At 37.7% G+C, this 16,098-nt stretch overlaps 1 protein-coding gene across 2 annotated transcripts in view; it reads right to left on the bottom strand.

The window, feature by feature from the left end:
• FAM81B (family with sequence similarity 81 member B) overlaps positions 1-16,098 on the bottom strand; it is a 55,044-nt gene that overhangs the window by 19,369 nt on the left and 19,577 nt on the right. For both annotated transcript variants that reach the window (XM_043593834.1, XM_043593840.1), the window contains 2 exons: positions 11,678-11,796; positions 2,381-2,510 (listed from right to left, as the gene is read on the bottom strand). In XM_043593834.1, the coding sequence (XP_043449769.1) occupies positions 2,381-2,510; positions 11,678-11,796 (249 nt within the window). The remainder of the gene's footprint in view (positions 1-2,380; positions 2,511-11,677; positions 11,797-16,098) is intronic.

The following is a 16,098-nucleotide window of genomic DNA, read 5'->3' as shown; positions in this document are numbered from 1 at the left end:
AGAGATTTTAGCTTTCTTTTTCCTATAAGAGTGGCAAAATTCAAAAGTCAACACCATTGGTGAGGCAATATGTAAAATGTCATTTTTACATTTTACATATCGCCGATGGCTATGTAATATGATCAAAACCCTACAGACAGCAAGATACCTCAAAATAACAAACATGTATTTTGACCCAGCAATCACACTTCTGGTAATTGATCCTACAAACATACCTATGGACATACACACAATGATATAGGTGCAAGTTACACCTTGCAGCATTGTTTGAAAGAGAAAAATACTAAAAATGTCCAAATGTCCGTCTGTGAGAGATTGGTTAAATGAGTGAGCTATGAACATGGAGGAGAATATGCAGTTGTAAAAAAAAGAATGAGGAAGCTTTCCATGCATTAGTATCACTGATCTCCAGGATGTCTTTGTTTAGTTAAAAAAAAAAAAAGGTACATATTAGTGTGTGTGTGTGTGTGTGTGTGTGTGTGTGTGTGTAATATGCTACCTTATTTGTAAAAAGGAGAAAATAGGAATATATTTGCATTTGTTTGTATCTGCATAAAGGCATACTGAAGAATCCACAACAGAATAATAAAAATGGCTTTCAGTGAGGAAATGAAAGAATGTGATAATGGTGATAGAGGTGGGCACGAAAATTCTCAGTGTATATTTTCTTATGTAATTTTGATTTGTGAACCATACATATCATCTGTATTACCTTAAAAAAAACTAAGAATAAACTTCAGTCAGTGTCACTTTTTTGAAAAAGTTTTTTAAGTTTATTTATTTAGAGAGAGAGAGCGGGGGAAGGGGAGGGAGACAGGGAGACAGAGAATCCCAAGCAGGCTCCCCACTCTCAGTGCGAACCCCAATTCAGAGCTCGAACTCATGAACCATGAGATATGACCTGAGCTGAAATCAAGAGTTGGAGGCTTAATTGACTGAGCCACCCAGGCACCCCAAATCAAATTTTGAACCTAGATGCAAAGTCAAATGCTGAATGGTTATACAATGACTGTATGGCAGAAATGCAGGAATGTTTCAGTATTGGGAAATGTATTGACATAGCACATTAGAAGTCCAAAGAAATAAACGAGTGAACAAACCCAAATTAAAAAAACCCTAATATGATGATGTAGGCATTTGTTGATGTCTACAAGGCATTTTTTAAGGTGAAATGTTCAGTCCTAATAAAAACTGAGCACTAATAAAAACTACTGGAAGTAAGTAGGAATTGAAGGTTACTTTAACATGGTTAAAAATATATCACACCAATATCCAACAGAAAACAACAAAGACATCTCCAGTATAATAAGAAACTAGATAAATTGCCTTCTATGACCACTTTTATTTAACAATCATCTGGAGATCTGGTCATGGCTTTAAAGTACTTAAAAAAAAAAAGTACTGAGGTGTTACATCAGAAAACCAGAGGTAATATGGTTATGATTTGTTTTTGATATGACTAGGTATTTTGGAAAACAAAGAGACTCAACCAAAAAACTATTAGGACTTAATTAGATGGGTGCATAGGTGTGGGCAAGGTGAGCCCAATGGGATTGGAGTAATCTATGTGCCCCTTTGAACCTTCTGCTCTTGATTTTTTGGTCCTATGAACAAATAATCATACACCAAACTTACATGTCCCCCTATTCTCAAAGGATTTCCACTTTGTTCTGCCTAAATGACTTCAGAGAAGTGCTTATTGTCACATAAGGTACATGACAAAATAAGGCACAGAATACTTTGCATTGGCTCCTTTAGTTAAGCCATTGGGAGGGTGAAAAAGGAAAGGCATTTCAGGCAGAAAAAAAGCACAAACAATATGGAGGCTGTGTAATGTCTTAGAGTGAGTACAGACCTACCTCCAGGTTGTTCAGTACCACTGGGTATGAGGGGTGAGCCAGGAAAAATGGGGTGAGCTGAAAAGATAAGCAGGGGGCCAGTGTAGAGATGGCCTTTAAAACCAGGGCAATGGATTTGTACATTATTTTGTGAGAGACGTAACCTATTGTAGGGATGTAACATAATCAACTCATATTTAGGTTGGATATTTAATAATAATAGTCCATGAAAAAATGTTTTGCTTATAATCTTTGGTTCTACAGTCTTTGAGCAAATCCCAGAGAGTAAAAGAATAGCAACAGTGGAATCAAGTAGCACAGGCTTATAATGGGTGGCTACATTGGAACATAGGAGGTACTCATTAAAGTTTTGTTAATTCAACTGACAGTGCTCATGGTACATATGCATGCCTGTCATATTTAAATGCTTTGGAAGTAAAGAGTTCTTTTGAAAAATTTCCACCCGACTAGGCATTTTGATAAGCTATAATGATCTTCTGGCAATAACACATAATGTAAGAGTTCCAAATATTTTTGGTTACCTTCATATCCAAGTTCTTAGAAACAGTTTCTAGGGCAGACATGAAATTTTGAATTGTTTTCTCAATTTTCTGGTGCTCATGCCTGATGAACTGAATGTCTCCAGAAAGCTTCACAATGCTGGAGTCACATCTAGTGGCAAGACGAAAATTGGTTGTGAGATCAATAGGCTCAAACATTTTTAATACTACAGTAGGATGTGTGCATTCATTCATGGCAAAGTTCTAAAGTTCTTTGAATAATGAGTTAGTAGACGTAGGAACATAAACAGAAATCTTCACTTTTCTCTCTTTTTTCTGATGAGAGAGAAACCAGGTTGGATAATGATACATCAGTCAAAATCAAAGAACTGGGTTGGGGTAGATGAAGACATTGGGAGAAAATGGGGGGGATTTTTGATTTTCAGTCTGATATATTAATACGGTCATAGGAGTTCCAACAGGTTTTGATATTGGGGGAGTACTCCCTACTGCCTGTGTTTAGGTAAAATTGAAACTTTATCCTGTTCTATATTGCATTCTGAATCCACTTTCCTGTAGTCTCTTTGTTGGATCCAAGATTGTCAATTCTCCTCTGGCTACAGAGTCTTAGCTCACCATCATCTTCCAACCCATCTTCAAAAACCAATTTCCCTCCTCTTAGCCCCAGTCACAACTCCTGCTCCTGGAGTGGGCTCAGTCAAGTGTCATATTAGGACAAAAACAATTCACAGTAACATGTGAATGAAGTTTTGGCTCATAAAGTTGCACATGGTATTTTAAGAAGTAATTCTAGTGAAATGGGGTTGGAGTTGAAGATTAATCATCTTTCCAGCATGTCAGGGAAGCCCACCCCATATCACTACTCAAGGCTTCTCTTGGGAGACGGCAGGTTACGTACTGTGTTATCAGTTTCAATACACTCATATATGCATGAAATATATGCACTCATAAATGCATGGAAGACATGGAGAATGCTGAAGGACTGTGTTTTTTGTGTAAAGTTATCAGAGATCACTGTTAAGTTTGTAATTTTATAAAACAATTCTTTGTCCTCAAATAATATTTGTTAGGAACTACATTTTCATGCTATTATGCAAAGTGCTATAAATATAGTTTATTTTATGGCTGTCAATATTTTTTTAGGATCTAGAAATGAATTTTTTTTCTTAAGATTTTTGGTACCAAAGTTGAGCCCAAAATGAGTATGGTGGTAATTTTGCCTGAGAAATCCTTAGAAGAGAAACCAGGGGACTGTGGTAGGGGAGGGGATACTGCTGGGAGGAAAAATTAGGAATTAATCTGATCAAAAATGGGAGCTGGCTTGTAATGCAGCAAAGTCACAGGCAAAAGCCATTTCACACATTTGTACATAAAACCTGTTGTCAAAACAAGCTCTGTTGTCAGTTAGTTAGGCTACTATGTGAATCCACATCAAGATCCCCAAAGATTACATAGAAACAGTTGCTGCTATCACTGCTCCCAGCCACTTGTCACCCAACTCCCTCCTTGTTCGACCTTCAGAGACAGCTGGCCTGTACATTGTAGGCTAACGGTTAAGAATTTGTCTCTGATGTCACATTGACCAGGCTTTGAATCTGGCTTCTGCCGTTTCCTAGCTTTGTGATCTGGGAAAAATTTCTTAACGGTCTATGAGCTTCAGTTCTCCTTAACTGAGAAAAGGGAGTAATGACCCCAAGGCCACTGAACATAGCTGCACGATTTGTCTACCACACAACACCAGACTTGCCAGCAACATGGGCAGCATGAACACAGGAGCCATAGATAGTATCTCCTGGAATGCTTTATGCTCAACCTTCAAAACCGTAAGTGGCTATCCTGAAAAAAATGTCACTTGATAGGGTTATTTTAAGATGAAAGGAGGTAATGAATCAAATGATTTAGCCAGCACCTAGCACTGAGGAAGCACCCCTACAAGATCAGTAGCTATTATTTATTAATTCCTATCTCCCCATGCAAAAACACAGACTGCCAGCCTAACACCACATGCTGGTTTGTTTTGTCCACCTGGTTGTCTAATGATTCTTTATTCCTGATGTTCAGTAACTTCAACCAGGATTTTTTGTTTGTCTGTTTGTTTTGAGAGGGAGAGAGAGAGAGCACACCCTTGAGCATGAGTGGAGGAAGGGCAGAGAGAGAGGGAGAGGGAATCCCAAGCAAGTTCCACACTGACAGCACACCAGCTTGATCTCATGAACAGTGAGATCATTACCTGAGCCAAAATCAAGAGTTGGATAGGATGATTAGCCAACTGATCTACCCAGGGGCCCCTCAACTGGTATATTTTGATTCAGTTGTTCTTATAGCAATTTTTCTTGAATTCTAGTTTTGATTTATGGATTCAAATCTCCGTTTCAAGGAAGTTCTCTTTTCTTATACCCATTCTTTTTTCCTGAAGAATTTGTTCTCTTTCTTCTTCAGGCGGTCCTACAGAGTCTATGTTGAATGAGTTTTACTTGTCTGCTATATACATCATTTTTCTACAACAATTTTTATGTTAAAAAAACATTTTCTTTTCATTTTTTGTGGTTTTCTCATGTTAGCATTTAAAAAATAATTATTTTTAGTTGTATTTATTCCATGGGGGGGGGCGCCTTCCAAAACAGATTGGATCTCTGTGATATTTTAATTTTTTTTCCCTACCTTATCCCTGAGCAATTCCAGTATATCCATCTCGTTCTGTTAGGTGATGATCTCTGTTTTGGGGAAGGCCTTTTATTTCATATTTATTCAGTATTTTTATTGTATCAAAGTAAAACATGCCTATAGTTTAGAAGTCAATAAAAACTAAAAGGCTAATAATAAACTGTGGGAATTAAGCTTAAGAATTCCCTGAGCTTGCGCTGAAGGGTTAACAAGGCATGAAGAAATAGAAAGCCACAGGATGAAAGTATCCAAGAATAGGTAGAGATTAGGTATTCAGGGCAGCAGTGCCCCCCAATTTAGTACAATAGCAGAAAACTGCTTTCACAGGAAGGAAGGATCAAAATAGGTAAACAGGTAAAAGGGGCTAGAGACCACCCCGGGCAAAGTTGCCGGGAGTGGAGCTAATTAGCAAAAGAAAGGTGCCTTGTTGACCCTGAGGTAGCATGTTCTTTCTTGTCCCCCTAGGCAAGTTTAGGTAAACAGACAAGGCGCCTCATGTCTGCTGTAAACAACCATCTGCTCAGCACCTGGATTTTGTTTTGTATTGACCCAAACCCCTAACACCACATATCTTCAAAACCCCCTTTCCATCACGCCCGTGAGTTAATGTTCACAATTTCATTGTCTCTTTGTGCATGTCCATCATGCTGATAAACCTTCTGATCCTAATAAAAACGGAGCAAGGACACTTACTGGGAGCTCTTGTCTCCTCTCGGACTTGGAATATTAATCCTGTGACTTGCATATTAAACCTGTGTCTGCTCTCTTGCTGGACAAGAGAACTCCAGACCCAGAGTCTGTGACAACAAACTACAGTGGTTCTTTGCTCTCCCTCTTCCTGCTTTTCCCAGTTCTCCCTAGAGACAAGAGCCTGCCTTTACCTAGTTTCAGAGTTTCCTAGTGCTGCCAACACCTAAGCCTTTTGAGAATTGTGTGGTGTAAAACCAGATCATTTTCAGTTTATCCCACAGGTTTAAAACTGGTTTTATTACATCTGCTAAGTCAGTTTCCACATGTCTGTTTTCTTCGTCCCAACATTTCTATGCTGATATCCTCTGTTTTGGTGGGTCTGTTTTAAAGAGAAACTTTTTTTTTTTTTTTTTTTTTTTGCAGTAGATTTAGTGGGACTTTGGGAAGGAGCAAAATTACAGCTGATTGCTGTTCAATCAGCAATCTGCTTTAATCTTTTTCCTTTGTTCTTAACTTCTTTGAAACCAAGAGAACCTCTGATTTGAACCCCTCGTGTGTGTTTCTGGGTAATTCCTCTCATTGAGGTTTGCACATCAGCCTCATAGTTTTCTCTGTCTGACTATCGATATTGGTGGTGCCGATTTTTATGCACAGGCTAGATTCTACCTATCATGCTTACATTTTGGCTGATTCTGACTACCTACAGAAGATCACCAAGTGTGTGTGGGGGGGAGGAGTAGACCACATCCTCCGCTCAGGCTTGCAGTATCAAATCTATTCTTTTCTTAAGCCCTACAGGCTGTAGGAGGGCACATCTCCCCCTTTCCTCCTCAAAAACGGGATTGGTGTATTTTACAGCCAATCACTGAATCCTAGATTTTCTGTAGTGACGCTATAGGCCCGCTCTACTTCCTCTGCCTGTAGCACGTCAGCATTTCTCTCGGGTATGAATTTGCAAGCACAGAGCTTCCAAATGATAAATAACACAAATGCATCCTCAGCTACACTCCTCAGCTGCTCTGTGTTACTGACCTGATTCCCTGAAGGGACATTTCCTGTGTGTCCTGTGACCCGCCTGAGTCCCGAGTAATGGAGTAATATTACTCCATTCAAATTATTTAGGATTACGACTCTTGTTTTGGCGCAAGTCATTAATATCTAAGGTCCGAGGAAGACAGACATGACAGTATTTGTAAGTGTACTCTGTTTGTGGTTGTGGTTAGCAGTTGTGGCAACTTCCAAGTTCTATTAAAGATGGAATTTTTAGGGGCGCCTGGGTGACTGAGTCAGTTGAGCATCCGGCTTCCGCTCAGGTCATGATCTCGCAGTCTGAGTTCAGCCCCGCTTGGGACTCTGTGTTGACAGAGCCTGGAGCCTGCTTCGCATTCTGTATCTCCCTCTCCCTCTGCCCCTCCCCCGCTCATGCTCTATCTCTCTTTGTCAAAAATAAATAAACACTTTTTTAAAAAAGATGGAATTTTTGCTTCCCTTCTATTTTTAACTGGCTTTAAGACGTCGCAAGTGAGAGGAGTGGCGTAAAAATATCTTTATTCAATTATCTTTAGCCAGAAGTTTCTACTCTTAACTTTTCAAAAGTTGACAATATCCATATCATTCTTCCAAAGAATATGATTTTTGCTTTTAATTTCATATCAACACAATTTTTAATTTTTTTAATAAGAAAAATCTGCCTTTGGGTCCCAAATAGCCAAATGTAGCTGGAAGTCCTGCGTCCTCTGACTGCTACTGCAGACTGTAAATCATGGCCATCCCTATGGATGTTATTTACATACTTGCTTTTCCTCATTTGCACCTGAGATTATCATCTACTGAATAGAGGAGAGGGTATCAAAAGCAGACCAGACACCTTTGAGAACTTTGTCTCATTGGAGTTACTTGCTTTTATACTGCCCCTGTTTTGGAGTAGGAAATACGGTGTAAAATTCAAAACAGGTTGCCATTATTAAATATTGAGTTTGATTTATGCAGCAGTAAAATGTTTCCTAGGAATTATGTTAAAATAATCAACTTAATCTCAGTTATGCCAAAATACTCATTAGAATTAAGGTCAATATGTGGAAAGACAGTAATTAATCTGTCTCAGCTTGTCTATTAGTCCCTTGCCTGGCAAAAATACACAGAACGGGAGAGGAAAGGTGAATTTAAGTCTCATGGCTTTTAGCCAGATTCTGTCTCGGATTAACAAATACAATAAAGAAATTTTCATAATAAGGAGATATTTCAAGGAAAAATAAGACCTCGTCCTAAAATCACTACCTAAGATTCAAGGGGAAGGTAAGCAATTGAAGAATAAAATGGAGGGATAGGAGGCTCTTGGTTTCCCCTTCTCTGGATGTACCAAATAAACAGCTACACACAGATCAGTTTCCTCTGAGAAAAACCCAGAAACTAATTTAAAGACTCATGCTTATCAGGCATCTAAGAATATACCCACACTGAAATGGGCAGGAAAACTGAGACACATTCATGCTGTAAACCCCATTCTTGGCACAGTGCCTTCCTTACAGTTGGGAGGGGACCCCCAAATCTTAGCTTCTTCCTGAGGAGTGAAAGGTTTGGACCATACATTGAGCACTTCAACTTTTACAGCTGCCACCTGAGAGACTGGCTTCCAAATCACCTAGCTCTGAGAGCTGATAGGACTCATTTGCAAGTCCCCTAGGACCACAGAAAAAAGAAGTAGCTGTAAATGACCACAGATTAAAAAATGGACAAATGTGGGGGTGCCTGGGTGGCTTAGTCGGTTAAGCAGCCCCTGACTTTGGCTCAGGTGATGATCTCACAGTTCGTGACTTGGAGCCCCACATCGGCTGTCTGCTGTTGGTGCAGAGCCTGCTTCGGATAATCTGTCCCCGTCTCTCTCTGCCCTTCTCCCATCTCAATCTCTTTCTCTTTCTCTTTCTCTTTCTCTTTCTCTTTCTCTTTCTCTTTCTCTTTCTCTTTCTCTTTCTCTTTCTCTTTCTCTTTCTCTTTCTCTCTCCCTCTCTCAAAAATAAATAAATATTTTTAAAAAACAGGCAAAGCATCTGAATAGATATTTATCCACAGATGACATACAAGTGACCAGCAAGTACATGAAGAGGTGCTCAGTGTCACTGATCATCAGGAAACTGCAAATCAAAAGCACAATGAGATATTACCCTTCACCTGTTAGAGTGGCTATTATCAAAATAATAAAAATATAACAAATGTCGACTAGTAGGTAGAGAAAAGAAAACCCTTATATATTATTGGTAAGAATGTAAATTGGTGCGGCAATTATAGAAAACAGTATGAAGGTTCTTCAAAAAACTAAAAATAGAACTATTACATCATTCAGCAACCCCTGTTCTGGATGTATATCCAAAGGAAATGAAATCAGTACTTGGAAGGAATATCTGCACTCCCACACTCCCATGTTCACTGTAGCAATATTCACAATAGCCAAGATATGGAAACAACCTAAGCATCTGTTGACAGATGAATGGAAAAATAAATTGTGACACACACACACACACACACACACATTCCGAGTATTATCCAGACTCAAAAAAAGAGATATTGCCATTTGTGAATACACAGATAAAATTGGAGGACATTATGCTAAGTTAATTAAGATAGACACAGAAAAAAAACCCTGCATGATCTCATATGGAACCTGAAAAAGTCAAATACGCAGAAGCAGAGAGTAGAATGGTGGATAACCAGGGTGCAGAGGTAGGGGAGATGGGGAAATGTTGGTCAAAGAGTACAAAGTCACAGTTAAATGGGAAGAATATGCCTAGAGACCTAATATACAGTGTGATGACGATAGTTAATAATGTACTGAAGAATGGAAATATGCTAAGAAAGTAGATTTCAGTTGCTCTTATCACACACATAAAATGGTAACCATGTGAGAAGATATGTTAATTAGCTTGACTGTAGTAATCATTTTACTATGCTTGTATATATCAAATCATGGTGTAGACTTTAAACCGAAACAATTTTTATTTTTAAAAAAGGAAACAAAAAAGAAAAAAAGAAATTGAAGCTGATCCATCTTGTTCTAGATATTATTCCTTTCATATCTTGGTTTCATTGAAATCTGTTATTGTGTCTTATATGTAAGGCAGGATTTAGAAAAATAGAATACTGGGTTTGTAATGGTTTGCAGAAAAAATAAATAGTTCACGTGTCATCAGCACACCACCAAGTGGAACCAAATTCCAAGTTTTATTCAAGACAGATGTTTGGTATTTGTCTTTGAGAAATCATGGCACATCTAAATAGGATGGTGGGTCTGTTCGTGTTTGTTTTATTACCTTGCTTCAAACTTACCCAAATACTATAAACTTTCTTTTGTGTGTATCAGATATTATATAAGGAAATATATAATTTTGTGTATTTTAGATGACTAAACATGTATTTATACATAGCATAGTTACATATCTATCTGTGTGTGTGTGTGTGTGTGTGTGTGTGTGTACACATAGGTACTATTCCTGAAGATTCTATTTTCCTAATGTTTGCTACCTGGTCTGGACTTTCATGGCTAGTGTGTTAGTTTAGGCCCTTGACATTTCCCACCTTGACTGCTGCAGTAGGCTTCCTTTCATTTTCATTTTTCCTTTCTGTACCCCACCAACTTAGCTAATACTAGAATGTTCCTAAATATGTCATCCCTCTTACTTATAATCAATCTTCCCATGCTTACTTATAACTTTTTATATAAAGTTCAAACTTCTTACCTCGACCCACAAGATCTCTCAGCATCCAATTTGGACCACTTGTAAGCTTCATCTCCCAATCTCCCATCTCTCCCTAAAAGCAAACCCCCAAATACCAAAACTAAAACACTCTTCTTACAGGTAGCCCTTTGAACATGTCTCAGTAATTCATCCCTCAGTTCATTTGCACTTATTATCCCTCCTATGTAAAGTGCATTTCCTGTTGTCCTTCCTTGTCTAGATATCTGCTATGGATCCTTCAAAACTAATTTCAGTGTCACCTCCTCCAGGAAGACTTCCCTATGCCTCAGTCTGATTTGGATATTCCCATAGCACCTCAAGCTTTCATTACATTGTTTATCTAATCACTTACATTTGGAGCTTGTTTTCCCAGGTAGACCACAAATCTGGGGTCATGAGGAATTGGAAGTGGACCATGTTGCTGAATCCCCAAATCCCAGTACACTGCCTGCCATGTGCTTATGTGGCATGAAGCTTAATACCTTTTTGTTGTTGTTGAATTGAATGGATAGATGCTCTAAAAGGAGTCTTAGGTGTTAATCACCTAATTGTTATTTGGTCATTAACACTACAGAGCAGATTAACAAGATGGAGATTGAGTATTCCAGGAGAGAGTAAAGATGTGCTGGCAGAAGATGCTGAGTTGCAAAGGTGACTACAGTCAGCCATTCACAGGTGATCTTTGATATGTCTACTAGAGTGGTCCTGCCATTGTCAATACCCACAGGTTTTTGTTAAACTGTATAGCATTAATTCTTTTGATTTAGAAATATCATATGAACCATATTTTTCAAAATTTTATCGATTTGGAAGTAAATTCCTTTTGTTAGACTTTTATATGTAATTCTTACATATTTTAAATATTTTAATTAATTATTAAATTAAATTATTAAATTAAATTAAATTCAAGTATTTTAAATATTTGTAGGTGTTCTTGAGGGTGTGTCTTTGTATAGATATTGGCATTTAGACAGTTGAGGGCTGCAAATATAATATGATTCTCATCACTAGCAGACGGAACCAAACTGGACATTCTGTAAAAGGGGCTTTTTAGAGAACCCTTGATTCTCAAGGTAGCATGAAGCTTTCAAGGTGTATCATAGACTTTCTCAACCTCCACCTCATCAGTTTAGCGTAAAGACAGTATCTACTTTTTTACTATATGGAACTTAGTTGGGAATGAGAATTCAATGGGCAAGAACTGACTGCCATTCATTGATATGCTTCTTCTCACCTGGCTACTCTTCCTCGAAGATCTCCAACTCCTTGAAGGTGTCTGGTGTTTAGCTCCTGTACTGCAAAATTAGTTCCTGTGGCCGCCTGGTCTCGTGCTCTTATTTGGTGTTCTAAAATCTGTAATTTTAAGTAAAATTCCCATTAATTTCCTACCCCACATGATAAGAAAGTATAATTTAAAGCAGAGGTTGCAAAATCAAAAGGCTTTCCTAATTAGGCTGACAGTGTAAATGAGTGAGAGAGTCCTATGTCAGAGAGAGGCAGTCCCTACTTTATCTGAGAAGGTAGTGATGGCCTGATTCCAGCTGATTATTGCCAGGTAGGAATGATGGCTCAACAGTGTTTCAACACAAGCCAGAAATCTAGATTTTATGTTAAATCTTTCAATTTTTAAATATTGACATCTTAGTCAAAATCTTACATAAACACACTACGGGCCAAGTAAAATATACTTATTGTGCTGTTATGGCCACGAGTTGCCATTTGGCCATCATTGATACAAAAGCTTTTCACGAAAACCTATTTCAGAATTGGTGGCAGAGTTTAGAAAGGGATCTTTACTACGGCATCAGGCAAGGCCCTTTGCAGATTGAATCAGAACCACAGTGAAGCTAATACAACTAACATGAGTAAATGTGAATCAAACTGTTCCACTCGAAAGGAGTGAAGAAGGTTTATTCTAGATTTTTAGAGAACACGAGAGATTTATGGCTTGAAGTATATTCAGATTTTGTCCTTGGGTATTCTTAGTCATGTCTTAGGTAGGTCTTGGTATTCTGAAATAGAGCTGACTATCTTATACTACCAGGTCGGTGGTCTCAAGAACAGCGGCTTAAAAATTTTTCACACTTAACATGTAAGCATTAATTTAAAACTAAAAAAAAAAAAAAATCTGCTTGTCCACAGCAAAAATTTCTATCTTAGTTGACACTCAAGCAAAATCCAAAGTAAAGTGAAGACATATATTAAAAAAAAAAAACATATTTATTTGTAAAATAAGTGAGAGTATATGACAAGTTCAGGATTTGGGGAAGCATTAAAGTTTAGTTACTATGTTTGATCAAGGCCTGAACTATGTCTAAATTTATGTTTATCAATTTTTTGAGGAAAGAAGGATTTTTGTAGCAAATGAGTCGTAGAAATTTTAAATACCATATACAGGATCTTTCTCATTTGTAAACTGGCAGATTGAAACAACCCAAGAGCAAAAACAAACAAAAAAACCTTTAATTGAAAACTTAGAAGTGTCAAGTATGCTAGCTGGAGTTTTTATGTTTTCATTTGTTTTTGCCTGACTCTAAGTGTCTCAGTCCATTCACGTTGCTCTAACAAAATACCAGAGACTGGGTAGCTAATAAACAACAGACATATGTTTCTCACAGCTCTAACAAAATACCAGAGACTGGGTAGCTAATAAACAACAGACATATGTTTCTCACAGTTCTTGGCTGGAAGTCCAAGGTCAGGGTGCCTGCTTGGTCCAGTTCTGGTGAGAGCCCTCTGCTGGGCTGCAGACTGTCTACTTCCTACTGCGTCCTCAGGTGGTGGTAGGAGTCAGGGGTATCTTGTGGGAGGGCACTGGTCCTAATCACGAGACCCCACCTCCTAACACCATCACATGGGACATTAGATTTCAACATATGAATTTTGGAGGAGCGGGGAGAGACCCAATATTCAGACCATAGCAAAAGATGTTACTTTGCTTTGTTTTGGTAAAGTATAGTGATGAAAAGGAATTTGCCCTACTAAACACTAAAACATATGAGATGATAATAAATAAATAAGTGTAGCAAAATAGATATGCATATGTAAATAAATCAATGTAATGTAATGAAGACCTCGGTAAACATAAGAAAGAAATGTGCTGGGGCGCCTGTGTGGCTCAGTTGGTTGAGTGTCCGACTTTGGCTCAGGTCATGATCTCGCTGTTTATGAGTTTGAGCCCTGCATAGGTCTTTGCGCTGACAGCTCATAGCCTGGAGCCTACTTTGGATTCTGTGTCTCCCTCTCTCTCTGCCCCTCCCTCCCTCACACTCTGTCTCTCTCTTTCAAAAATAAATAAGCATTAAAATATTTTTTAAAAAAGGAATGTACTATACTTGAGGCTCACAAATTAGTGGGGGAGGAATTTCACGAATGGTGTTGGGTTCTCTGGTTGTTTATTCAGAAAACAATCAGTTTAGATCCTTACCTCATGACACACATCAGTATAGATTTTAGAAAAGTAGTTTAAAAATATAAATAGTTAAGCCATAAAAATAACAGATAATAAAGGTGATTATTTCAATTCTAAATGAAGACATTTCTATTCTTAAAAATAATGAGAGGAATCACAGAGCAAAATATTGGAATGCTTAACGAGAGCAAAATAATGGAAAGTTTAACAACCTTATATAAAACTTGACAGAAACCTTGTAAATATAACTGAGATATAAACAATGAACTGAAAAAAACATTTATAACAAATGTTACTGCCACAGATTTCAGCCTAGTACTGCAATCAGCATGCATTTGTTGGCAAAAGCCAGTTGTGCGTATCTTTTCCCATCTTTGTGTTTGGTGTTTTGATGTTTGAAATCAATCACAGTGAGACTATTAACACCATGGAAATAGGCGAACACTCCAACCAAGTTTTTATTCTCCAGAAAATATTTGCTTGCTAGTCGCTAACCATTTGCCAAGCTACCAGCAGCTATTATCCTCAATTAATAAAAAAGCTCATCAAATCAATAAGAATTAAAAAGCACTAAAACTCCAAAAGATAAATTGGCAAACGACATTAATAGATGATGGACAGAGAAAATGAAAAGCGTTATAGTCACTTTTAAAAAGTGAAAACGAGGGGCGCCTGGGTGGCTCAGTCGGTTAAGCGGCCGACTTTGGCTCAGGTCATGATCTCACGGTCCGTGAGTTCGGGCCCCGCATCGGGCTCTGTGCTGACAGCTCAGAGCCTGGAGCCTGTTTCAGATTGTGTCTCCCTCTCTCTGACCCTCCCCCGTTCATGCTCTGTCTCTCTCTGTCTCAAAAATAAATAAACGTTAAAAAAATTTTTTTTAAAAAGTGAAAACGAGAGAAAGATCTCATCTCTATCCCATTAAATTAGTGAAGTTAAAACAATACATCTCAATGCTGGTGTAGGCCCATGAAAAAGCACTCGTGTAATGCTAATGGAAGTGTAAGTATAAACTTTCCGGAAACCAATTTGGCAACATGTATCAAGAGCCTTTACAGTGTCCACACCCTGGAGTTCTACTTCTAAGAATTTATACTATGGAAATAATCCAAATACAGACCTATACTTATGAGCAAGGGTATTTTAATATTAACAGAATGACTTAGCAAATCATGGTGTGTGCACTGTACAAATAACCTTTAATGACATGAGAGTGTATGATATAATTTTATATTAAAGATTATGCTTACAAATGTAGTCCCAGCCTCCTAATGGAATATGTGGAAGGACTTGAAGGTAATGAATCTGGGTGTTTGTAGAAATTGCCATTTGGTAGGGGAATTGAGAATTTTTTTCCCCCAGGTTTAAACATTTTTTTTCTTAAGCTTTCAAAATAATTACAATGAACAAGTATTGCTCTTACAAGTTGGTGGGAAAAAGAAACAAAATAAATAAACAAAATAAATGTGATACATAAAATTCTCTTTCCTTGAGTTTAAAATAAATTAATTTTAAAATTTGTAATTAGCTGCCAGCTTGAAAAACAAATAGTTTGAATATAAAAAGGAACAAGCAACTGCTGTAATTATGGTTGATTAAAAACATTTTTTTTTAATTCCTTTCATAGGTCCAAGTCAAGCTTCAGCTCACACTTGAACCTGTCTTGCTGGTCAGTTTGCAATGGACTGACCTCGTTAATGAGTTTAGGCTTTTAAAAAATACTTGAATAGCACCTATTTCACTATAAAGAGCACGTTATAGTATTAGTTATTTACTAAAGGTAGCCTAATAGTTTCTTCTTTATGATGTTTAACTATGTTGTCTACAGACTTTAAAATATTTTCTAATATTTTAGAAACTCATAGACCAGTCCTCCTCATCCCCTTAACAGGATGGCATATATTTTGAGATTTTATAGTTTTGGGAAAATATTTTGTCTTTTTTTCAGAGCTAATCTAAGACAACCAATTATTTTAGGAAAAGAAGCCCTTAACAAGATTTCTAATGGGGTGCCTGGATGGCTCAGTCAGTTAAGCATCCAACTTCAGCTCGGGTCATGATCTTGCCCTCAGTGAGTTTGAGCCCCACATCAGGCTTTGTGCTGGCAGCTCTCTCTTTCTCTCTCTCTCTCTCTCTCTCTCTCTCTGTCTCAAAAATGAATAAATGTTAAAAAAAATTAAAAAAAAACAGATTTCTAGACTTCTGGAAATAATTTCCCTTTTAAAATTAAGATTATTTTACTGAGG

This window comes from Prionailurus bengalensis, chromosome A1 (assembly GCF_016509475.1).
Source record: "Prionailurus bengalensis isolate Pbe53 chromosome A1, Fcat_Pben_1.1_paternal_pri, whole genome shotgun sequence".
Classification (NCBI taxonomy): Eukaryota; Metazoa; Chordata; class Mammalia; order Carnivora; family Felidae; genus Prionailurus; species Prionailurus bengalensis.
Note: the sequence above shows the minus strand (reverse complement) of the source record. Positions and strands in the feature narration are given on the sequence as shown.